This window comes from Mirounga angustirostris, unplaced genomic scaffold, assembly GCF_029215605.1.
Source record: "Mirounga angustirostris isolate CCGP_5_RB_7025 unplaced genomic scaffold, mMirAng1.0.hap1 SCAF_9, whole genome shotgun sequence".
Classification (NCBI taxonomy): domain Eukaryota; kingdom Metazoa; phylum Chordata; class Mammalia; order Carnivora; family Phocidae; genus Mirounga; species Mirounga angustirostris.
The window spans coordinates 42,939,488-42,964,483 of record NW_026991717.1 but is presented as its reverse complement, the minus strand read 5'-3'; the positions used below and the strand labels follow the sequence as shown (position 1 = coordinate 42,964,483).

The 24,996-nt window shown below is 43.7% G+C and overlaps 1 protein-coding gene across 16 annotated transcripts in view; it reads left to right on the top strand.

The window, feature by feature from the left end:
• TLN2 (talin 2) overlaps positions 1 to 24,996 on the top strand; it is a 430,586-nt gene that overhangs the window by 272,646 nt on the left and 132,944 nt on the right. For all 16 annotated transcript variants that reach the window (XM_064570358.1, XM_064570361.1, XM_064570366.1 and 13 more), the window contains 11 exons: positions 1,986 to 2,141; positions 5,690 to 5,791; positions 6,709 to 6,785; positions 9,764 to 9,944; positions 10,830 to 10,943; positions 13,063 to 13,171; positions 13,898 to 14,106; positions 14,669 to 14,767; positions 19,174 to 19,341; positions 20,563 to 20,857; positions 23,395 to 23,561. In XM_064570358.1, coding sequence (XP_064426428.1) covers positions 1,986 to 2,141; positions 5,690 to 5,791; positions 6,709 to 6,785; positions 9,764 to 9,944; positions 10,830 to 10,943; positions 13,063 to 13,171; positions 13,898 to 14,106; positions 14,669 to 14,767; positions 19,174 to 19,341; positions 20,563 to 20,857; positions 23,395 to 23,561 — 1,677 coding nt within the window. The remainder of the gene's footprint in view (positions 1 to 1,985; positions 2,142 to 5,689; positions 5,792 to 6,708; positions 6,786 to 9,763; positions 9,945 to 10,829; positions 10,944 to 13,062; positions 13,172 to 13,897; positions 14,107 to 14,668; positions 14,768 to 19,173; positions 19,342 to 20,562; positions 20,858 to 23,394; positions 23,562 to 24,996) is intronic.

Below are 24,996 nucleotides of genomic sequence, written 5' to 3'. Positions count from 1 at the left end.
TTGAGCTCCGCATCAGGCTCCCTGCTCAGCGGGAGGCTTGCTTCTCCCTCTCCCACTTCCCCTGCTTGTGTTTCCTCTCTCGCTGTGTCTCTCTCTGTCAAATAAATAAATAAGATCTTTAAAAAAATTTTTTTAAAAAATGACAGCTGTCACCACCACCACCAGAACCAAGGCCCTGCAAAACTCCCGGATCGGGAGATGTGGTATGGTTAGGGGTTTGCATCTGTCTTCTGGGGGCAAGGGACCTACTCTGCTGGGTCCGAAGCAAGTGTTACTAGGAAGGCTGGTTCCACCAATGTGTGGGGCGTGTGGGGGGGAGGGAGCTGGGCTTGCTGTAAGCAAGTTAGGTAGCAAGTGTTGATGCTACACTGTTCCCACAGGTGGCACTGTGCTTATGCTGAGCGTCATGGGAGGGAAATGGTATCAGCCAGCTCTTTTATTTCCATAGGCATCTCTTTATGAACACTGACTCTCTGGGATGTGCTCTGAGATGAGCAGCTAACTTCCCCACTGTGTACCCCAGCTATTTCCATGCTGTATGTCCATGTCCTTTTTGCCATGCCTTCCCTCCAAGATCAGCCTCAGTGCCCTTGAGACTCTTCCATCCACTCCCATTGACCTTTCAAGCTCCAGGCTTTAAGCTCCACTGGTTACAAGAACTCATGAAATTTGGCCCCTTTCTCTTTCCAAGGCAATTGCTATGGGGATTCTTTTTCCCCATGTGGTCCCCTGTGTGCTAGTCTGTCTCTAACCCTTCTCTGCAGTCACCCCTCCCTCCCTAGCACAGTGACCATCATCTGTTTCTCTCCCAACCTGCATCTCCACGCCTCCTACCTTCTTTTTTTGTGGCCTCTTCTCTACCTTTAGTTGTGGAGTTTGTTCTGCCAGTCTTCAAGTGAATTTTGGGGGTATTTATGATGATCTGATAGTTATCTACTTCTATTTGTGGGATGAGGCAAGCCTAGGGTCCTCCTACTCCACTGCTATCTTCTTGCTCCCCCTCAAATGAAAGTCTGCTTCATTATTGTAAACACATTTTCTGTTTGTGTTCTTTGCCAGTTACTTTTGTCGATCTATGGTAAACTTCCACACATACAGTATATAAAGTCACTATCGTAATTGTTTTAAGTATTTATCCCTAGTCATTTGCTTAATTTTGTTTACAGTGAGGTTTCTTTCTTTTTCTCCTATTTTCCCTGTTTTTCAGATGTATCAAAGTCTATATATTTGTAGTTAAAGATGTTGATCTTTCCCTTTATAAATTTTCTTTATTTTGGTGTTTGTGCTTAAAAGTCATTTCCCTCCCAGGAATCACAAAAATATCCACCTATAAATTCTTTGTAAGTTATTAATCTCTCTTAAATTTGTTTTGGCATGAGTGTGAGGTAGGGATCCATTATTTTAATAGGCATGATTACTATTAAATTATTAAAGCTAATCATAAAAGGCTTTTTCAGAGTCAGTAGATATACATAAAAATACCAAAACAATTCAAATGGAAATATATTTGGGAGATTTTTTTAAAAAGGTCTGTGTGTCTTTTATTGAGAAGATTCTACTGTGGCAGAGTTTTAGTTAATTCTAAATAGCTAACATGCCATATTTAAATTTGCACATTAAACTTTTTTTGTTATTCATTGAGTTGGCTACTGGAAGTGATAATATTTGAATTCACCTTAATTTCTATTTCTCTGGATCACAGTCCATTTTTGGAGCAACATGCCCTCCTAAACAGCGTCTCTTTTCAGGAATCATGACTTTGTGGATCTTTCCAGTCTTCTGATGTCCCTGTTTTAGCTTCCATGTCTTTAGTTTAGTGAGTCATTCATCTAGTCCCAAAACCCTGGTTTTCCAGTAGTCCTACCTATTTTGAAACATAGTATATGTAGATGACCTCCGGTAAGACATCATGAGATCTCTGATGACTTGGCAAAATCAGATGTATTCAGAAGAAGAGCACTAACCCTCGGTATTTCCTGTTTTAGGAAAAGATGAAAGGCAAGAACAAGCTGGTGCCTCGCCTGCTGGGCATCACCAAGGACTCAGTGATGCGTGTGGATGAGAAGACCAAGGAAGTGCTGCAGGAGTGGCCACTTACCACGGTTAAGCGCTGGGCAGCCTCACCCAAAAGCTTCACCCTGGTACGGACTGGCAATGGGGAGGACCAACACGGCCTTGGGCAATACTGTGCGGTGGGAGAGAGAATACAAGCCCGATGGGTTTCCCTGGCCTTAGAGAGCAGTGTGCAGAGGGACAGATAGTGGGAGTCCACAGAGGGTGGGGACTGGTCCAGTCTTCTATGTTCCTGATGCTGTCCCTAGCATGCCCTAGAAGGAAACTTGCTAATGCTCAGAGGCTGATCAAATCCTCCCTCTTCATCTCTGCTTGTTTTAGAAGTTCCTAAGGATTGTGACATCTTGCTGAAGTGTGTTATCCCAGCCTGCCTAGAAACAGCATACTATACAGAGGAAATGGCATAGACTTTAGGGTAGTATTCTCCGCTGGTCATCTCCCATTTCTGAGAGAGTTCTCTCTCCTCTCTGAGCCTTAATGTCATTAGCTTTAACATGGGAATCATAATACCTATTTCACAGAGGTGTTAAGATCAAACAAGGTGATGATGATAAAATTCTCAGTGTGAAGTACATGGAAAGTAGGGAGAATGTAGTCATCCCAGGCCTTCAGACCTCTGAATTCTTCCTCCCAACCTTAATAGTTGCTCTTAGCAGATTATAATTGTGTTATTATCTTAATTATAGCTGCATTGACACACAAGAATTGATAGCATTGTTATTTTGTAGGGCAAGTTGAGCAACAAGAGAAATCAATGCTGAAAGTTATCCATCTCCTAGCACTCCTGAAGTGTACTATTCTCCAGGTCTAGTGAATACTTGAAATTTCAGCTTGTATCTAGGTAAGGTCTCATAATAGGGCATCAGAAAAAAAGGTATAAGGAAGGGGTTTTGGAGGGAGTATTTAGTTATCTAGTTTGATCATTGGTGGATAGACTCTTGCCAGTGGGAAGGAATCATCAGGAAATATACCTTCTTCCCTCCTGTAGTCAGTAAGAGCTCTACCTGCATGGCCCTTAAGAAGGGGTGTTCATACTTAGAGAACTGTGTTCTCCTCTTCCATGGTAGGAAGTTGTAGATAACTTGTAAAAGAGAAAAATCAAATCAATATAAACATGTTATTTAGAAATACTAGAAGAAACTGTGAAAGGGTTCAAAGTAGTTGCCTTTGGGGATAGGAGGGATAGAAAGTAAAGATAGTAATGGCTTGGGCAGGGGCCTGCTGTGTTTTTTTATGTACCTTTTAGTGCTATTGGTCTTTGAAAACTAGGTCCAAGTCCCATTTTGTTGAAAACAAAGTTATTTTAAAGATAAACAAGAAATAGTTATGAGTCGCAGTAACTACATCAAGCACAAGAGAGAATGAATATCAATGTTTATTTAAGTTGGATTAAAGTTTGTAACACGTCTTATTTCTTTCCACTCTGAGCCTGAATTTAATTTCCAAGTGTTTGGAGATTCTCCTGTTGTCTTCCTATTATTCATTTTTAGTTCAGTTCTGTTACGGTTAAAGGACATACTCTGCATAATTTCAAGTCTTAGAATTTTAAGATTTGTTTATATTACAGGATATGGTCATTCTAGGAGAATGTTTGATGAGTACTTAACAAGGGTGTTAGGTAAATGTCGGATCCTGTTAGTTGATGTTGTTCCAGTCATCTCTATCTCAACAACAGTTGTGGATTTTTCTGTTTTTCCTTTCAGTTTTTACTGCATGTATTCTGAAGCTGTGTTTGGGGCTTACATGTACATTTAAGATCCCTCTGTCATCTTCATGGAGAAATTGTTTTACCATTTAGTTGTTTTGTTCCTCGTAAATTTGTTTGCTCTGAAATCTGCTTAATCTTAATAAAACCACTCATGATTTTTCAAATTAATGTTTGCATGATATATTTTTCCATCCTTTTACTTTCAACCTACCTATATTATATTTGAGACAAGTTTCTTACAGAGTACATAAAGTCGGGTTATGCTTTCTTAAAAATCTACTTGGTCAGTCTCTTTTAATTGGCCTATTTAGACCATTTATATTTCAATCTTGATATGTTAGGGCTTAAGTCTGCCATTTTATAATATTTTTCTGTTTATACCCTCCATTTCTTTTTCCTCTGTTTTTCTTGCCTTCTTTTGGGTTACCTTTTAGAGTTCCATTTTGATTTATTTATAATGTTTTCGAGCATATCTCTTTGCTCAGTATTCTTAGTGATCTAGATATTACCAGATATGTAAGAAATTAATTATAACCCACAGGTGTGGATGTTTACCACTTCAAGAGAAGCTTAGAAGCTTCTATTTAGGACTCTTTACACTCCCCACTTTTTGAAAATAATTGTTCGAAGAACAATTTGTTGAGACTTTTTTAAATTGTATCTAGACATTATGGTTATTTAGTTAAGAGACTCTTGCTCTTACTTATACATTGAACACCATGTGAGATGGTGTTACAACTTCTGCTGCAACCATAGAATATGATTAAGTAAAACTCATGAGGTGCAAGATAAGTTACTACATTTCCTTCTATTTTTTCATCTATCCCACTGTTGTTTTATTTTTAACCTTCCCAGCCTCCTGGGAAAATTTTGGTTATTACATTTTTCCTTATTATAGTTGTTATATGATTCCTTCTTCTGACTTATTTCTCTGTTGAAACCTATTTGTTTCAGGAGAATTTGTAATCTATGAAACATATTTTATGATGGCTGCTTTAAAATCTTTATCAGATAATTCCAATATCTGATTCATTTCAGTATTGGCATCAGTTGATTATCTTTCCTTATTCATATCATAGTTGTTTGGCTCTCGATATGAGTAGTGACTTTTTAAAATTGTATCTAGACATTGTGATTATTTAGTTAGGAGACTCTTGCTCTTACTTAAATCTTCTGTTTTATCAGACAGTCAACTTGTTTAGATTTAGTGTAGCTTTCTGGTCTCCTTTTGTGGGCTTTTCAGTGCTATTCTGGATTGCTTTGACACTGCCAGAGTTCTCACTCAAGACTTGATGGTGCTGTTTGTGAAGGCATTCACTTGGACCACCTGCTATTGACCTTTTGGGGATAGGCAGAAGCTACCAGGCCTGTCTTTGTTCATGCCATTGGGTGGAGGTCAGGAAGACATAGGCTTCACGTGACCACTGTTGCACAAGAACAAGACCACTGGCCTGTCTGGGTTGTGGAGCCGGGGCTGGGGTGGCCTGGGCTTTCACTGCTCTGCAGCTACTGGTGAGCACCGGCCCAGGTTGTGGAGGTGGTTTGAGGCTCCGAGATAGATCTCCATTGGGCTTCTCCTCTCCTGGTCCTCTGGCAAAAAAGGACAGGCTTTTGAAATCCTGCCTTTTTGAGATTCTGGGTTTCAGGCACCCACCTGGGAGTAATCAGATATAAAGGAAAACCCAAGAATTCACCAGAGTGTGTTTTCTCAAGTACTGTGCTCCATAGTCAATCTACCTTTCCAGCTTTCAGGGCCCTTTTACTAAATTTTAGGGTATTCGATTGTGTTTAAAGGGAAAGAGAAGGGAAAAGGGAGTCTATGCCATTTTGTTCCGGGACTAGGCCTCTTTACCTTTAAAACTGTAGATACGTGATGTAGTTATATTTCTTCTAATGCTGTTTTTTCAGGATTTTGGGGAGTATCAGGAAAGCTACTATTCAGTACAAACCACTGAAGGAGAGCAGATATCCCAGCTGATTGCAGGCTACATTGACATCATCCTCAAAAAGGTATTTCATACTGATGCAAATTGGAAAAGCTGCCTTTTTTAAGACACTGACTTAGATGATGCTGCAACCTGGGGGAAAAAAAAAAAACAACAACAACACAAAACCACCATAATTTGAAGTACTTGATTCACTAATTTAATCTTAACATTAAGATTGCTTGAGTGTGCAGTCTTTAACCTCAAAATCCTACAAGAATTTCCATTTTAGCTGCAGTTCCTATTTATATTATTACTGCCAGGTAATGAGCTGTAGTGCTTCACTTAACTAATGAATGAGACTAGCTAACCACTCAGCATCTTCCTCTCTAGGTAGTTCTGTTAGCTTTCCAGCCTCTTTAGAAACCTAGGTTGAGGGTCTGAAAATGCTCTTCATATTTTTCATGAATTTTTTTTAAATAGGCTCCATGCCCAGCATGGAGCCCACGCTGGGGCCTGAACTCATGACCCCAAGACCAAGACCTGAGCTTAGATCAAGAGTCACATGGTCAGCTGACTGAGCCACCCAGGTGTTCCTCGTGAATTTTTACCAAATTACCAAATTTCATGAAGTTTTAGCAAATTCTTACCAAATTTAGTGGGGTTATATACCATAGTGGTATACAGACTGCCAAAGACTTCAAGATACAGCCCACTGAAATAACCAAGTTCAACTAGAACATCAGTATCTGTGTCTTGATTTTAACTGTATGAAATTTAGTCGATGCAGTAATAAACACAGAAGGCATATTTCTATATTGTGTTAAACCATGTATTTATTTTATATTGTTACTTTTGTTTTTGTTCACCCATCACCTACTCCAATACAAAGAATTTTGAGTAAACCTCAACATTTTTGCTTGTGTAGCTCCTTTTAAAAGGTATCTTAAGTTTCTTGCATCAAGACCTGCTGAGTTTCCTTTTTGTTTCATTTTACCTCAGAAACAAAGTAAAGATAGATTTGGATTAGAGGGGGATGAGGAGTCGACTATGCTGGAAGAGTCCGTTTCCCCAAAAAAGTAAGTATTTTTAAGAGCCCCAGAGAGCCCGCCTTCTCACTAAATGGACAGGTTTCCTTGTGCCTACTCTGGAGTCTGTTGACCTGAAGTCCGTCAGAAGGGGAGACAGCAGTGCATTATATAAATGAGTCTTGCTTCTCAAAAGGTGGTTTCCAGACCATCATTTTCAGGGTTGAGTATATTCTTGTGGGGGTAAGAGGCTGTGGATTTCAGGGAGACACAGAACAAAATGTAACTCCATCTTTAGACACAGTGAGTATTCGTGAATCCTGTTCTGCAGTTGCTCATTTAAATCTCCTAATGTGTGTCATTTTCATCAAATGCTGGAGAGTGAGTTTCTGTTTAATTCTGTGACAGTGGAGGAGTTATTGTTTATAGAACATGTGTCATGAGGCAGTAGAGGGAAGTGTTTAAAATATGGACTCCAGAGCCAGACTTGCTGGGTTCAAATCTCGAGTCTCTCTCTCTTTTTTTTTAAGAGAGTGGGGGCTGGGGGGAGTTGCAGAAGAAGAGGGAGAGAATCTCAAGTAAGCTCCACACCCAGCGCAGAGCCTGACAGCGGGGCTCATTCTCACAACCCTGAGATCATGACCTGAGCTGAAATCAAGAGTCAAATGCTTAACTGACTGAGCCACCCAGGCGCCCCTTGAGTCTCTTTTTTAATGTGTAGCCTTGGAGATATTACACATTTCCTCTGCCCCTTCATCTCAACTATAAAATGAGAATAATGATAGTACCACCTTATACGATTTATTTTGATGACTGAATTATTAATAAAGCACATAAAACAATGCCTGGCACATCATAAATATTTACTATTCTTAACATCTTCATCATCATTTTTGATTCAGAACAGTCTCAACCCCATTTTATAGGTAAGGAAACTGAGATTTTGAAAAAAAATTTTATTTATTTATTTTTTTAAGATTTATTTATTTGACAGAGAGAGAGACAGCGAGAGAAGGAACACAAGCAGGGGGAGTGGGAGAGGGGGAAGCAGGCTTCCCGCCAAGCAGGGAGCCCGATGCGGGGCTCGATCCCAATCATGACCTGGCCGAAGGCAGACGCTTAACAACTGAGCCACCCAGGTGCCCCGAGATTTTAAAATTTTTAAATTAACATCTAATAAATGGTACTTTGGGAAAATCCCAGCAGCTGCTTCCCTTATGTTATGTAGAACATTGTGATAATTAGTTTCTTGCCTACATTTGACTCTGTATGTCTAGCATGCTGTCTCATTTCACCCCAATAACAACCCCCGATGTAAGAGGTAGACCAGATGTTACTGCCTGTTTGTGACTGAGGAAACCAAAGCTCTGAAAGTTACTTCAGATGCACACATGAGGCAGAGCCAGGAGTCAGTTCATATCTTGTGATGTTTCTTACAGTACACTGCCAGAAAGTTCTAGCAGATTCAAGCATATTGAACTTGCTAAGTCATAGTAATTGCTTCTGGAACATTTCCATACTCCATCACTTTGTCCTGATTTGCTTCATAATCACCTTGAAGGTGCTTTTCCATTTGTCCCCTATTTTAGTACACAATTTGGAACCAAACCTGATGGTATGATGCGTTTCACGTACGTGGTACCCTCTTGAAGAGCACCTTAAGTCGTTGGAATTATTAATGACCATTAGCTGGAAATCAGTAAGCTAGTGCTTTCTGGCAGGGGTGAGTTGTTCCCCTCAGAGGACTTGGCTGCACTTGTCCTTCTAAGAGCAGTTGAGTAAATGTCTGAGCCCAGAGCACTGAAACTCTTTACTGCCTTTTACCAAGGAAGCCCCTTCCCACTGCCTGGGGCATCATGGTGGGATCTGATCAAGGCAAGCAGGAAGAATGGTCCAGGTTGGTTCCCATCACAAGACCTGCCACTTCTCCCTGCTTTAGACATCGGCTGAGATCACAGGATGCAGCTGACTTCCTCCTGGAGCCCCCACATCCACCCTTCCTAGTGCCAACCCCTCACAGACATTACTGTTCCTCCATAGATGCCCGCTGTCTGGTATCCTAGCATGGCTCATGAGCTTTGCCCTGGGCAATAGAGAATGATCTGTGATGGTTGGAGAACCCTGGGACAGAGGCCTGGTCACTTAATGCAGCTGGTTCCTTAATGCAGCTGCTCACCAAATCTGCATGCATGCGCATGCCCGCACGCACACACACACACCACCTCTCTCTCTCCCCCCTGTCTCTCTCCCCCACCCTAGACTCTCCCTGTATGGGGTCTGTCCTCTGGGCTCCTGCCAGATAGTCCACCTTCATATGCTCAAAGTCCTTACCACTCATTCTAAGAACATACCAGAAGTAAAAATTTGATTTTTTTTTTTTTTTTTTTTTTTTTTTTTTACTAAATGTCCTAGGAATCTTCCTAGATTTTTTTTTTTAAATCATCTGGAGGAGGTGCCAAAGTCTGTCTAATCATCAAGGCTCCAGAGGTGTTTAAGTGCCCTCTGTGGTCAATGGCCTTGGTCTTGGGGGAAGAGAGCTAAGCTGTGGGAGATTCTCTTTTAGTTCCTTCCTACACTTCTCCTTTCAGTCCAAGGCTAAATGACCTCTGTCCTCAATGCCTAGAATAGAACCTGGCCCACAGTAGATATTTGTTGAATGAATGCTATTTCAGGTGGAATTTACCAGCTAATAGATTAATGTTTCCAAAACTTCTACTTACACCTGGAACATCATTGTTACAGAAACATAACAATGGTGGTGACAGCGGCGGGGGGGAGGGTCCTTAAGCAAAGCTAAATTGCGTAATATCGTGAACCAACTGGGAATGGTTATTTATATGAATAACGATAAAAAGATTCATCTCAGGGTTCTTCTGAGTATTTCAGTGCCACTTCATTCACAGTTCTGTTGATGCCTCTTTTGAATTGGCCTCCACAGCGTAACGCAGCAAAAACTGTGACAATTGTGCTATCTTATTTCACGGTATGTGAGTGGCCAGCCCGCAGTGACCAACCCCTGTCCCCTGCAGGTCTACCATCTTGCAGCAGCAGTTCAATCGGACTGGGAAGGCGGAGCACGGCTCCGTGGCACTGCCCGCCGTGATGCGCTCAGGCTCCAGCGGGCCCGAGACCTTCAACGTGGGCAGCATGCCCTCACCACAGCAGCAGGTCATGGTTGGGCAGATGCACCGAGGGCACATGCCCCCGCTGGTGAGGCTTCCCCCACGCTGGCCTTGGGCGTCGGTACGCTGCCTCTGATGTGCAGGGAGAGACACCAGCCCTGGGGAGAGCTTGTGTGCGTCATCACGCTCTCACCCGTTCCCATCCGAGCCGTGGGCTCTTCAGCTGCGTGGTCCCAGTGCCTGGCTCCCCGGTGCTCTCTTTAAATGGGGTGTCTTAGTAACTCCCTGTGCAGGATCACAGGTATCCTCGGGGGCCGGAGAGCGACTGTGACCTCTCCACGTGACTGGTGATACAGAGTATAGAGCCCGGCTTCCTTGCCTTAATAGCATCAAGCTGCTAATTAGCCCAGGATACCCCTTGGCGGGTCTTAGAAATAGACCCTGTCTGTAGTGGTTCACGCTTTCCCCTGAGCGGATCATTTCTTCTTCCCACTGCTCGTCTGCCTGCACAGGAATCATGTGCTGCTTGGGAAGAACTTTATAAAAGCTGAAAAACCTCAAAGCTCGGAAGTAATTTGACTCTGAAGAAGCATGTTGACCGTAGGTTTGGGTGGAATCCTTTCTTACTTACTAAGCACAGTTCTGGGGTGTAATACATTTCCTATGCGTGAGATCTTTTGTTCTCAGTACTGAAAGAGTGAAGTAGCCCCCTGCAAGGACTTTCTGAGTCTTCTTGTCAGCTAATTAAGCTCTCCACACTCTCCTGATCATAACCTCTCTATTGCATACATGCATATTGAGCATTCTATTAATAACAATCTCTACTCCCAGCCCCGTGCTTGAAATGGGAGGTGCTTGGGGTTGTTGAGACACACCGTGGGCCACTCTGTTTTGAGCCCGGAGTTTCGTGTAGAGGGTCGTGTCAGCCCCAGGAGAGAGGTTATGACCGCCTTGTGGTCATCTGCCTTTGCAGACCTCGGCCCAGCAGGCCCTCATGGGGACCATCAACACAAGCATGCACGCTGTCCAGCAGGCCCAGGACGACCTCAGCGAGCTGGATTCACTGCCACCCCTCGGCCAGGATATGGTAAATATTGTTCATGGTTGTCACTCAGCTTGTCTGCCTGGCACAAAGCAGGGCTTTGCATTCTGTCTGCATTCAGCTGAGTGAATCTTTGTCCAGCCAGGTGAAGTGGAAACTCATGGGGTTTTTTTTACCCCCAATATACTGAGTCTTTGTAGGAGGGGGTGCCCACAGGAAGAGAATCATGGGGTGCTGCTGGGTATTGGCAATACCTCTCAAGGGCCAAGAACTTGGACTCTGGAGTCACATGATCTGGGTTCCAAGCTAATGTCTGTGTGAATCCAGGCAACTTACTGTCTCTAAGCTTCCTTTGTCATGCATGCACGGGGTCCTTAGGAAGACATGGTAATCCAGTTGTGTGCAGAGTTCTTAGCACACTACCTAACACATAGTGAGAGCTCAACAAGTATTAGCTGTTATTATCAGTGCTTCTCAAATGTTAGCATGCATCAGTCGCCTGGAAGGCTTGTTAAAACAGATTGCTGGGCTCCATCCCCTTTTTTCTAACTCAGCAGGTCTGGGGTAGGGCCTGAGATTTTGCATTTGCAACAAGGCCTCGGGTGCTCTGCTGCTATCTCGGGACCATGCTTTGAGAACCACTGCATTACTGTTCAGCTCTTCAGCAGGGCGGGGTAATTTGCCTTTCTGTAGCTGCTACAGAAATTATGGAATTATCTAGCCCCTTCCTGCTCAGACTGTGGCCCATGGGCCAGCAGCATTGGCAATGTATAAGATCTCTTGAGAGGTGTAGAATTTTAGGCCGTACCCCAACCTTCTGAATCAGAATCTATTTGGTGTGCACGTTAAAGTTGGTGAAGCACTGGCTGGCACTGTCGTTCTCAGCCCTGCTTTGCACGTGAGAATTACCTGTGGAGCTTAAAGAACCAAGCCTGAGGCCCAGCTCAGGCCAAATAAATCCCTGTCATTGAGGGTGGGGCCTGCTTGTTTCATCTCCCCAGATGGTTCTAGTGGGCAATCAGGATTGAAAACCACTCCATTAGGATTGACAGGGCCATCCCAGGCCAGGGCCAAGATGTAATGTGTAGCCTCATCTTGCCCCACCAGGATAACTGTCCTCCAAGGCCTCCCTGAATGCTCTGATTTTCATTGGCGTGCTTGTCCACCTGCAGCTGCTGTTATACTCAGTGCTTTGTATCCCAAGTACCTGAAATCATTAAACATTCTTCATGGGGGAGCTTCAGAGTGAAAATACATAAGGCAGACACCCTCCCATAGCCAGCACTACCATGAGATGGTTTTAACATATTTGTATTTAACAGCCCTGCTTCACCAATTTTTAAAGTTTTGGTATACAAAAAATATTATTAGTGCTAGACACATCCTAAATCTCAATGAATATTTTTGGGATGTTTTGGGAAGCAAATCAGCATTGTCTATTACCACAGGGTCATCATTATGAATGTCAGTGACCACTTATTGGCTAAGTCCAGAAATGCCAGGGAATGGAGAATTTGCTATTTATGGGTTCCAGTGACCATAAAGTATAATATCTCGAAAGGTTTTTAAAGACCATTGAATTCCTACAGTAGAAGAAATGTAAGGCACAGGACCTAGATGTAATCTGCTCGAGGTCATGTTACTTGTCAGTGGTAGAGCTGGATCTAGAACAGAGGTCTTGACCCATTCCCCCCAGTCCTTCCCAGAAAGGTGCCACATCTACACCACATTCATGTTAACAGAAGACAGTCTTTATGCCGACAGAGAACACTCGTGAGCTGCAATACCCTAATTCTAACCTCTCCAAAAAACAAGGTGGAAATTAGCAACAGTTGTTGGTGCTGGTGTGCAGTATTATTGAGACATTAATTCTCATTTTTTATTAAATTTACCTAAATGAAGCCATGTAGAATTTTTCTTAAGATCCTAAAAGCTCAAGAAAAAACTGTGGAGGAAGCATGGAGGACTTACATGCCATTTAGCACCAGTGAATGAGCCAGGGGCCTGTTAATGACTTTACTTAAGATGACTTGAGGGCCTCGTTGGTGCTGGCCCAGGAACAAGAGTACAGACAAAATGCTGGTCTCATTTTATGGCACGATGTCTCTGGTGTCCCAGGCCGTCCCATGCACTGACTGTGTTGTGCCCTTGTCTGGTTTTGCAGGCGTCACGGGTGTGGGTTCAGAATAAAGTCGACGAGTCCAAACACGAAATCCACTCTCAGGTCGATGCGATCACAGCTGGAACAGCTTCAGTAGTTAACCTCACTGCTGGTGAGTCTCTGAGGTCCTTGTGCTCTGTTGCGGTTTTGCTTTAGAAACGATTCCTATTCTTTGATTGAAACAACAGATTTTCATGGGATGAGAGGCTAGTCTATTTTTAGGCGCTCTGAGTGCTCCAGGCACTTTTTCACACTGACCCAGGAGAATAGTGGGGAACATCTCATTCCTTTCCGTCGATATCATGCATCCTTCAGCAAGCCCTGACGTAGCTCTGCTCATTGTTCACCGGTCTGCTGGACAAACTTCGAAGTGTATGGGAGCTGGTTTCTCCCTTCTGGGAGCTTATAGTCTCAGATGGGTTTTGGAGGAATAGATCCATCACGCGGGCCCCTGTCCGTCTTGTCCCACAGTCCTCTCATGGCCCAGCAGGACGCCCACCTTGCGCTGTCAGGTGAGAGTCCGCAAATGTCTCGGCTTCTCTCTGCAGCATTTCAGTGCTTCAGCTGCTGACAGGGGCCTAACAGAAAGGGCCATGGGATGCCAAGACTTCCTTTGGAACTGTACAGGGGTTCATGCTCAGTAGTTCAGCGTAGGAGGCCTCGGGGCAAAAGGACTCGGGAGGAGCAGCACCTTGGAGACAGGGAGCCCGGTGTCACCCTGTGTGCATGTAGCTTTGTGTCCCACTCCTGCAGAGTGATGGCTGATGCCATCACCCATCTGGGCTCTCCTCACCCTTCACCACCCTCCTGTGACGGTGACGGCCCTTCTCTATCCCAGGTGACCCTGCAGACACCGACTACACAGCAGTGGGATGTGCAATCACCACCATTTCTTCCAACCTGACGGAGATGTCCAAGGGTGTGAAGCTCTTGGCGGCTCTGATGGACGACGAGGTGGGCAGTGGGGAGGACTTGCTCAGAGCTGCGAGGACCCTCGCGGGGGCAGTGTCAGACTTGCTGAAAGCTGTGCAGCCTACTTCTGGAGAGGTGAGCTCTTGGGGCACGCGGTCACTCAGGTTCTGGTGAGGCAGGTGCAGCCTTGAGTACTACAGGGCTCCTGCTCTGAAGCTGTTCCTTCCATCCTGATGGGGCATGTTACCATACCGTGGGGTTTGGAGTTGGTGAACTGGGTACAGAATCTATGGTTCAACTTTTGGGACTGGTTGTGCTGTTAGTAGGAAACCTCCCTGTCCCCTCACCCCAGGGTACTTGATTCGATTCAACCTCAGAAACACACACAGTCAATACACATTCGAAGGGGATGTAAGTTTGTGCCCTAATTTCCGTAAAGTGCGTATCACCTTCCTAGCAGCTAAGCAAGACTCATTGATTGAACATTTCAAATCGATCCACCTATGACTGGTTTATGAGACATCAGGCATTTCCTTGCACAGATTTTACCAGGGTATTTAAGTCTCCCATCTAGCGGATAGACTCTTATCTACATGCAGGAGGAGGCCAGTCCCTCAGGATTCCTTTTGCTGCCCTCCTGTCTGATGGCGCTGTGGAGGAAATGTATTTTCTTTCCAACCAACGTGTGTTTTTCTAGCCTCGACAGACAGTTTTGACTGCTGCTGGAAGCATTGGACAAGCCAGTGGGGATCTTCTGAGGCAGATCGGAGAGAATGAGACTGATGAGCGATTCCAAGTAAGATATTTGCCACCCCTAATTTTGGAAAGGAGTCTAAGTGATGGTCTAGACCCAAACAGGGAGAATGTATGAAAAACCAAGTCTTCATTGGGCTGTCAAGAATAAAATTGAGATGGATTTTCTTGGGGGTAGGGCATTTGTTAATTTTTTTTTAAATTTTCAATTAAAAAACTCACTTCCCTTCATATCATGCATCATTCTTGTAAAGCGCTTATTTAGCTATTCTCACTGGTCAATATGCTGGACATTCATTAAACACAGAAGCGGAGGGAATAATGCCATGAACTCCCTTGCGTCTACCATCCAGTGTCTATCCTTATCAACTCATGGGCAGTCTTGTTTTGTCTTTTGGGGGCAGTTTTTTTTTTTTTTAAAGATTTTATTTATTTAAAAAAAATTAAAAAAATAAAAATAAATAAATAAATAAAAGATTTTATTTATTTATTTGACAGAGAGATAGAGAGCACAAGTAGGCAGAGAGGCAGGCAGAGGGAGAGGGAGAAGCAGGCTCTCCGCTGAACAGGGAGCCCGATGCGGGGCTCGATCCCAGGACCCTGGGATCATGACCTGAGCCGAAGGCAGCCGTTTAACCGACTGAGCCACCCAGGCGTTGGGGGCAGTTTTTAACTGCATTATTCTGGAGTCCTCATAAAAGAGGAAACGTGTGCTCCCGTACACTGTGCTCACATATAACATAGGCTCTCCTTTGTACTCAGGTGGGTCTATTGTCTGTGTCATATCCAAAATCAGCGTGGTAGGGACTTTTTTTCTATCTGTCACCCTTCTTGTTCAGTACCAAGGATATGTGCTGTTTGTCCTCTGCTCACAGTTGTAGCCCCTGCTTTCAGCTGGTTTGATGTGCCACCAGCTCAAATAGGAGTTCAGCTTGTCTGCCTCCATTCCCAGCTGCCACAGATGAGGGGAGCTCCAGGCTACACTGAGCTTGTCTTCTCATATCCTTGTGGGCAGATGCCCTTCATGCCTTTCTCCTTCTCGTAAGACCCAATTTTTAGTAGTGTATAACTACATTCTAATTCAACTTACCATTCAAGGCCAGGTTCTCTGGAAGATGCCCTTTTCCAAATCCTATGTCAGGTTGACCAGTGGGGAATTCTGTAGCATTCAGAATAAAAAGATCATTCAACTTTACTGTAGAATTCAAGTTTCTTTCTTCATGAGTAGCAGTTTTGTATGCTGTTTTCTCTGGAACTACCAAACTCCATCTACACAAGATGCGTCAGTTACGCTACGACATGGTCGTACATGTTGTGATATACGGAACTTGCATCCATAGATGAGTTTGTTTCCCCTTTAATTTCCACACACCTGTGGTGCTGGGGCCAGAGGACTCCTTCATGTCCTGTAATGCAATAAGACTGTCAGTGCTTGAACGTTCGTGTCATGATGGAGGGTGAGCCCCATGATGGGGGGAGCGGGGTGGGGGTGGCGGTGGGTAGCAATATTCCTGGAACTATTTCTATGCTGGGATGGCCGGTAATAATTTCATTTCAAAGAGAATTGATGGCAACCACATAAACATATCCCACTAAATCCAAGCTAACCGTGACCCTATCCTGACTTGACCTGAGCCAGATCCCCAAACTGCCCTTGTATTGGCTATTGCTTTTTGTATTAGAGCAGGTAACTCTTTGTAGGCAGGCACCTGCTTAGGAATTGGGTAAATATGACATTCAGCTGTTGGTTTACTAGGCTTCATTAACATGGTCAACTGACTTTCCTCAAAAATATGACCCCTTTCCCCAGAGTGTTTCGAACGGTTGAGAAGAAAGTCACAGTTCTTCCTCAAGACACTACATGCACCTTGGCTTGCTGAAGATTTTTCTTTTCTTTCTCTCTTTGACAGGCCATTATCATCACATAAAAATGCAAACTCTGCTTCCTGTTGTTTGTATTCAGACATGCTAGGAAAGCAGGTTCAGGTTCACGGTAGGGTCCTGAAGAGGCTTCCGTATCAGGGAAAGGCCTGACTTGAATGCTTCCCATTTCTTTACGATCTCTGGGCAAAGTTCAGTCCGGTAAGGTGATCCTGCAACCTCCTCCAGTTATGAGTAGCCCCTGGCTTACTGACATTGGATTTCTTATGCACTATTTTTCTGATTCTTGAGATCTTATCTCAGAGCTTTTCCTGGGTTCTCAATGTACTGCATGTTCCCAGAGTTAACAAAGATTTATTTTACATGGGCTACATAATAGTGGTCTTGTTGAAAGGTTTGACAAAGGCCTTGTCAGCAACTGTGGCTGTAGTATCACGTTCTTTTGCTAACTGTATTGTTTTTGGACAAAATTAATAGGAGGAATAGGATTTCTTTAAATGAGTCTAACAAAGCCCTTTAGAACAATATGAGTCTACATGACCAAATCTTAGTCCCTCTATGAAAAGACAAATTCATATCAAGTGAAAGAATACTGTGACCCACTTTGGAAAGATATTTTTAAAAAATCTTATAAATAGGGGCGCCTGGGTGGCTCAGTTAAAGCATCTGACTTTCGGGGTGCCTGGGTGGCTCAGTTGGTTGAGCGACTGCCTTTGGCTTGGGTCATGATCCTGGAGTCCCGGGATCGAGTCCCGCATCGGGCTCCCTGCTCGGCAGGGAGTCTGCTTCTCCCTCTGACCCTCCCCCCTCTCATGTGCTCTCTGTCTCTCTCACTCTCTCTGTCTCAAATAAACAAATAAAATCTTTAAAAAAAAAAAAATCTTATAATTTGTGACATTTGAGTTGAGTGTTTGCTGAGCATCGAGATAGGTGTTCAAGAACTGTAACTTCAGGGGCGCCTGGGTGGCTCAGTCATTAAGCGTCTGCCTTCGGCTCGGGTCACGATCCCAGGGTCCTGGGATCCAGCCCCGCGTCGGGCTCCCTGTTCCGCGGGAAGCCTGCTTCTCCCTCTCCCGCTCCTCCTGCTTGTGTTCCCTCTGCCGCTGTGTCTCTCTCTGTCAAATAAATAAATAAATAAAATCTTAAAAAAAAAAAGAAAAAAAAGAACTGTAACTTCACAGGCCGTGTTGGGAGCAATTTCTAAAAGTTACGTGGCATACAAGTGCCAATCAGATCCTAAAGGCATCTTCAACTTTTGGAACCTCAGACTTTGCTTTTTCCTTGGACATCTAATAAACATCAGAGACCTAAAAGAAAGACTGGACTAAACTGTTCCTTTAAGACTGCTTGGTTTGTGTCCATTTTAAAATTGGTTTACGTGGTAGGTTTATGGGTTTCTGATTTGCCTGGATAGCGTAGAGTTTCTGCTCTGTGTAATACTGTGCAGGCTGAACACTCTCTCCAATATATCATCTCATAAAATGTCTTATTGTAAAGACTCTGTGGGTGCCCTTTGCATTCAGAATCAAAAGTGCTTTTCATTATCTGATGAATTAATAAAGACTTCTGACCACATTTCCTCTCGGAGAATGCCTTGACATGTTTGTTCAAAATAAAAATGGCTCGTATGTTTGGGGTGTGTTTGGGAAGGCATTTCCAAATCAAATAAACTACCTTCAATACTAAAAGCAAAGAAGCAAATTAAATGTTAACAGTGGTTATTCTTCAGGTCACACAGACGGGCGACAGACCTGGTGGGCTAAATCAAAGGATTCTCCATCCTGCAGACAGAATGCCTTTTTGTTGTGTCGAAGCATAAACTGATCTATAAAGGCTCAGAGCTCCTTGCATCTTCAGTGAGGTCGTAGCTCGTAGCTAGTTTATTTATGTAGGCTCCCTTTCCACTTCTCGTAATAATTTAATCCCTATCCAGAAGACTACAGAACACTGAAAATAACTTATTTTCAGAACACTCCTTGGCTCTTGAGCTATAGGTGTTGTCTGTGCGTGACCAACATTGCCCTCTGGAGGCAGAGATGTGGCCTGACTTTCTGATGGTACCTTGGAACTTTGTGCAAAATGGAAATCCAAATGATAAATTTTCAAGTGACAGTGAGACATGACGACTTGGAGGCCATGAATTCTATCCTTCCTACAGCATGTTGTATTTATGGCATCTGGATACATTTTCAGCTTTTCTTGAGCTACTGCTACTGCATCGACCACATATTCAAGAGACTTAATCTCAGTGTTAGAGAAGTACATGAATGTGAATCAGTGTTTAAAATAAAAACCCTCCCCTGAAATCACCCTATTTTAGATTTAAACCTTATGCTACTTCACATATAGGAAGACTATGTCATGAGGACACTAGTCTCTTCCTTTAATTACGTTTAAGGGTGAGTTGACATTTCAGAAAAATAAGTGGAAAGAACATTCTTACGAAGGACCGGAAAGAAAACGTTCAAATGGAATTTTAATAAAGTGTTTAAGTGGATACCACGTCTTATTTCTAGCTGTAAAGGGTGATAAAAAAATAAATGCCCATTTTTTTATTCCCCATCTTAGGATGTTTTAATGAGTTTGGCCAAAGCTGTGGCCAATGCTGCTGCCATGTTGGTATTAAAGGCGAAGAATGTTGCCCAAGTAGCTGAAGACACAGTCCTACAGAACAGGGTGATTGCTGCCGCCACCCAGTGTGCCCTCTCTACCTCCCAGCTTGTGGCGTGTGCCAAGGTAAGCCAGCTGGTACCGCAGGCCCTTTTCTCCAAGTGTCACATGCCCTAGTCTGCCTCCAGTCACTGGGGGAGACCAGAGGCAGAATTTGTTAAAATTGTCTATGATTTAGAGCTTGCATCAGGTGTTGTCTTTAAGATGACACTATAGGATTTTGACATTAACCACCCCATTGTGCTTTTATCGTTTTTTCCTTGCCCAAGCCCTCAGGCAGGGGTCCTTGTCTGTGTCTATTGGCCATTTCTGCTTGCAGATCGCCGTGTCTCCCCTTTGGACTTCTCAGTGTGTCTTATTTACACCTGCACACAGAGTTCTTGCGTTGTACAGAAATGTAGTAGAGCATCACGAATGGGTTCGTAGATAACCTGACTTAGGGAGCCCCTCCTGCACTGCACAGTGTTAGAGTGAGGGTAATCAGGATTAAGTTCATTGTTGCCCGTTATGATGTGCACACTCTGGGTGTCGGACTTTACCTTGTTGAGCACATCATCCCCAGTTTGCCAAAGAGAGAACTGAGGTCCCTAAATGTTTGTAAGTAGCCTGAGGCCATAGAAGTCCTCCGTGGCAGGACCAGGGTAAGCCCAGGCCTGTCGGATTTCACATACCCTTTCCTCACCGTGTGTTCATGCATCAGAAGATGGGAGGTGTCCGTTTCCTCAACTTGATGACATAACATCTTCTATCTATCTGTGACCAGCTTAGCCTAGCATTTCCTATCCTGTGGTGGGATTTGCAGTGTCAGAAGGAGGAGTCCTGATGGTATCGCTCCTGCTTTCCTTGTGCACCCTCCAAGTACCCACAGATAACTGACAGAATCCCCCTGTTCTTTAAAGTACCAAGAGGTACAGAGTTCCAGATGTCTCTGGAAAAGAAATACAATTCCCTTAGATAGTCTTGTTATCCTAGCTCAGGAGACTCAAGTTAGATGTTCCTAAAAGGAGGAGGCATGACATAAATACCAAAAATTTCTCTGTATGGAAGTAGTCAGTAGAATAGTTACGTATCACTGAAGAAGATAAAAATTAATGGGCATCAAAAGTCACAGAGATAGAGTGAAATCATCAAGTATGAGAAACTTCAGTGATGGTTTAGTGTAATCCCTGGTCCTCTAAGTAAGAAACCGAGGTGCAGAGCAGGAAGGAACATGGTGGAAATGCTAGGGCACAGTGGGGACCGAGAGTTGACCCTCAGTGCCCAAGACCCGCTCCTTTCTCACTTTAGGTGGTGAGCCCCACCATCAGCTCCCCCGTGTGCCAGGAGCAGCTGATTGAAGCGGGCAAGCTCGTGGACCGCTCAGTGGAGAACTGTGTCCGCGCCTGCCAGGCAGCCACCGACGACAGCGAGCTCCTGAAGCAGGTCAGCGCAGCGGCCAGCGTGGTCAGCCAGGCCCTGCATGATCTCCTGCAGCACGTGCGACAGTTTGCCAGCCGAGGCGAGCCCATCGGCCGCTACGACCAGGCCACCGACACCATCATGTGTGTCACCGAGAGCATCTTCAGCTCCATGGGCGATGCCGGTGAGGGGCGATGCCGGGGGTGGACGGGTCCTATTGGGGTTCCCTCGTGGTGACGATTGTGAGTAAGAAAGGTGACGGCTGCCTGGCAAGGGCGAGTTGTCATCAGCCTCTGTCAGAGACTTCCTCGCTGAGGCTGGGAGAAAGATGGAAGACTCCTAATGTGCCCATCCATGGCAACACTTAAAGAGTTCATTAACTAGGCTTTTTAAATAACTTCTCAGCAAATCCCATTTGTTAGAAGAAACATGTCGGATGTGGCAGGTAAAGTTGACGCAGACACAGGAAGTGCAGGAATGAAGCTTGGAAGGAAAACTGTATTCTACTCCCAGGTCCCAGAGAGAGGGTCACCACGTGCCGTGTGGGGTCCCAGGGGAAGCAGCGGGTTTGGTCAGTTTGCAGAAGAGAGGAGTGAGGGGGAGGCCTTAGGTTGTGGCCTTCATCGGGATTTCCATTGGAAAGGCAAGGCAGGGCAGGGTGAACAGCTCAGGACTGCTTAGTTTGACTATTTGCAGCAGGCTCTACACGATAGGGGTCATCATAGCCTCCTGGAATCAGGCCCTGGGATGAATGAGGCCTAAGGATATTGCGTCCAGGGCTGTGGTGGCCAGATAAAGGAGGTGTGGCTCTAAGCTGCTTGGTTTGTGTATCAAAGGCGTGCTCCTGGCTGGACTTGCGCTATCTCTAGAAGTTGGCTAGCCTTCAGAAGGGCAGTCTCTCTCGAGCCAGAAGGGTTTTTTTAAGATGTCAAACATCATAATATCCAGAAAATTTTTAAAAAGGTAAAATGTACCTTTCAGTCTATTAGTTGAAAAGTAAGTCTCCCCAGGCCCAGCCCAGCTCTATCCCATCTAAATCTCCAGATTTGGCAACTCACTGATTTCTGTTTTACATGATCTTCCTATAGTCTCACATGCTTGTGTATGTGTATGTATGTATTTTTAACACCGTCTTTCTTTTTATATAAATGGAAATGCATTATTTATACTCTTCTGCAACCTTTTTCTCTTAATATATCTTAAAGACATTTTTCGTGTTGAACTATATGCTAATCTTTTTAATGGCAGCATAATATTCTACTCCGTGGAATTCTATCATAATTTACTTAACCAGTTATCTTTAAATAGACATGTAGGTCATTTCCAAGTTTTTTGGTTTGCTTCTTAGTTTGTTTTGCTTTAACAAAAATAACACTATAGCAACTCTTTTTATAAAAATATCTTGGTTTACTTTTAGGGCTATATGTAATAAGTGGAATTTCTGAAAGGCTCTATGGTTTGCAACCCTACCAGTAGTTTGTAAGAGGTTTGTTTTCTTACTTCCTTGTCAGCACAGAGCCATTCTTTGTAACAAGTATTGAAAAGAAACAAATAAAAACGTGTGCTTTTCTGTATCCTCCTTACATGATTTAGGAAGATCAGCGTACTCTGCACATTTGGACTTTTTGTTGTTGTTTTGTTTGTTTTTTAATAAACCGTTTATTTTGGAATACTTTCATATTTAGAGAAAAGTTGCAGAGATAATACAGAGAGTTCTTATATATCTTTCCCATTTTCCCTCATTTTTTGCATCTTCCATAACCCATAGCACATTTGTCAGAACTAGATTAACCTTGATGCAGAACTATTCACTACTGACATGATTCAGATTTCACCAGATTTTCCACTCCAGTCTTTTTACCATCCCAGGATCCAATCCACGATACCTTGAATTTAGCACATTTTGATTTTTATGAAAGCTTTTTTTTCCCCCTTAATATCACAGTGTTTTGGCATCCTCAAATGACCTTTGGGGGAGGAAAAATTCCCTTACATTTGAGTAGTTTTATTTTAAATGTTTACTCTTATACCCCTCTTACTTCTAAAAGAAAATTGAAATAGATATCAGTAAAATCACAGGAACAGTAAAACCAAACAATTACTACTAATAAGATCAAAACCAGCACTAGGAAGAAAAGGGTGAGCAAACAGAAAACTGATAGGAAAAACTGAGCCAAGGCAAATGTTAGCAATTGAGCGTGAAACTGGGGTCTGTGCTTCCTATTGGTGAGAGCCAAATGACACAAATACAGTGGATCATGTGATATTATTCATCTGGAGTTAGGTAACATGCAAATTCTTTCAAATTTCAAAAGTAATTTTTTATGCCATTATGCAGAGTTTATTATAAGGACTTTGTGTAAGTGGTTCCTGAAGTGAGGTAACTAATATTTTCTAAATAACTATTTTACTAAATCGCATAATAAATCCACAGAACTTTGTTCCCTGCCTTCTCTTTCAAAAGAATTCCTCTTTGCTTCGTGGTGTCCTATTTATCCCTCAGAGTTCAAGATGGAAGTTGGGTGTGTTTGGGGTGTACAGTCCTGGTAGCCATGGGGAGTATTTTCGGTCCTGGGTCTAAGTGGGCTGCATTGCTTAGGACTAGAGCTTGGGGGCTCCCTTCTCTCGGTCCGTCTTACCAGAGGTGTGTAGACTAGACTGTGCTGGTTTTGAGCTTTAGAAAGCAGACGGACAGATGGCATTCTCAATTCCGTCCCATAGGTGAAATGGTGCGCCAGGCCCGGGTCCTGGCCCAGGCCACCTCAGACCTCGTCAACGCCATGAGGTCGGATGCAGAAGCTGAAATCGACATGGAGAACTCGAAGAAGCTCCTGGCAGCTGCGAAACTCCTGGCCGACTCCACAGCTCGCATGGTGGAAGCTGCCAAGGTATTGCATTGTATTTGTTCAATGGGAAAGGGCACATTATTAAGAGTTAGGATTTGGAAGGTACCCTGAAGATAAAGAATGGTCAGCTGAGCGTGCATTTTTGTTGTTGAAGACCTCTATGGTTGTGTAACATTTAACCTTGTTGCGTTGGGAAAGGAGAAGGGCATGGAACATGAGAATAACACTCTTTAAAGGGAGTGATGCTGACTCAGCTGTAGATGACGAAGTCCCTGCTCAGTGAGCACACTCTCTGTCCATGGGGTTATCGCCATCAGCTTATTGCAAATGGTGATTCATTTGAACTGGAGATTGTCAACAGCAGAGTCAAATAGGCCTCTTCTTTTGCCTGCAACCTGAATATTACTTTGTCCTCCATTCGACTTCTCAACTAAACTCCTATCACAATTTTACATAGTAGAGTGCTGCCTCACTGTTCTTCAAATCCCAGTAGCAGTTTTCACTACTCTACAACAGCTGGAGTGAAGAGTTAAGAGTCAGCTCTCTGCTTCTTTGACAGCTATGCTTCAGCATGCGGCTTCTAAAAGCCAGTGATTCTTGTCTCAGGGCCCTGTTTCAGAGCCCCCCATAAAACATCAAAGGGCGCGTGTCTCAGTTCCGCTCCCAGAGACCCTGATTCACAAGGTCACTGGTGGGACTGTGTGTGTACGTGCACGTCAGTTCTGCAGAAGATTCTGATTCCCACCTCGAGGTGAGAACTGTATTAAAAAGAGAAAGGTATATTTCTCTGTGTTCCTCTTTTTGTTATTATGCAACTAGCATACGTTTTTGGTGGAATTAATAGAAAATGCTGATGAATATAAATAAAATAAAATCACCTTCCACTTCATATGCCTAAGTTAACATGTATTTGTTAATGTATTTCTGTGCATTTAAGATTCATTAAAAGCCCCCACATCCTGGCCTCCAACAGAATACGAGTTCACCTCAAACTACCTAGCATGTGAATTCTTTCACTTAAAATGTGTTATGACATGTGGCGAATCACATAGACCTTCCTCGACTGACTCACCATTGTAGTCCCTGAGGGACTGTGATTTCTTGGAGGTACCTCGTGAATAGGCTGAAGAGAAACCCAAGGAGAGGCAGGGTCTGAACTTCCTTCCTCTGTCCCCCGAGCCCTGTTTCAGCCGAGAAGCTCTGCCCTTAACCATCCCTTTTAGTCAAAAATATGTATTAGGCTTTTTGGTGCAGTGCTTAATTTCTTTATGGTTTTTACGAGTTCTGCCCCCCCACTTCTAAGTCTAAGCATAACTATTTTAAGGAAACCTTCCTGTTCACAAAAAATTAATTGGCAGACTGGAAAGAACCTGAGTGTAAAATCTAATCAATCCCTATTTAACAAATAGGAGAATTAAAACGATTAAGCCTACCATCACATAATCAAGATTGAGCCAGGACCATTGTGTATATTTGT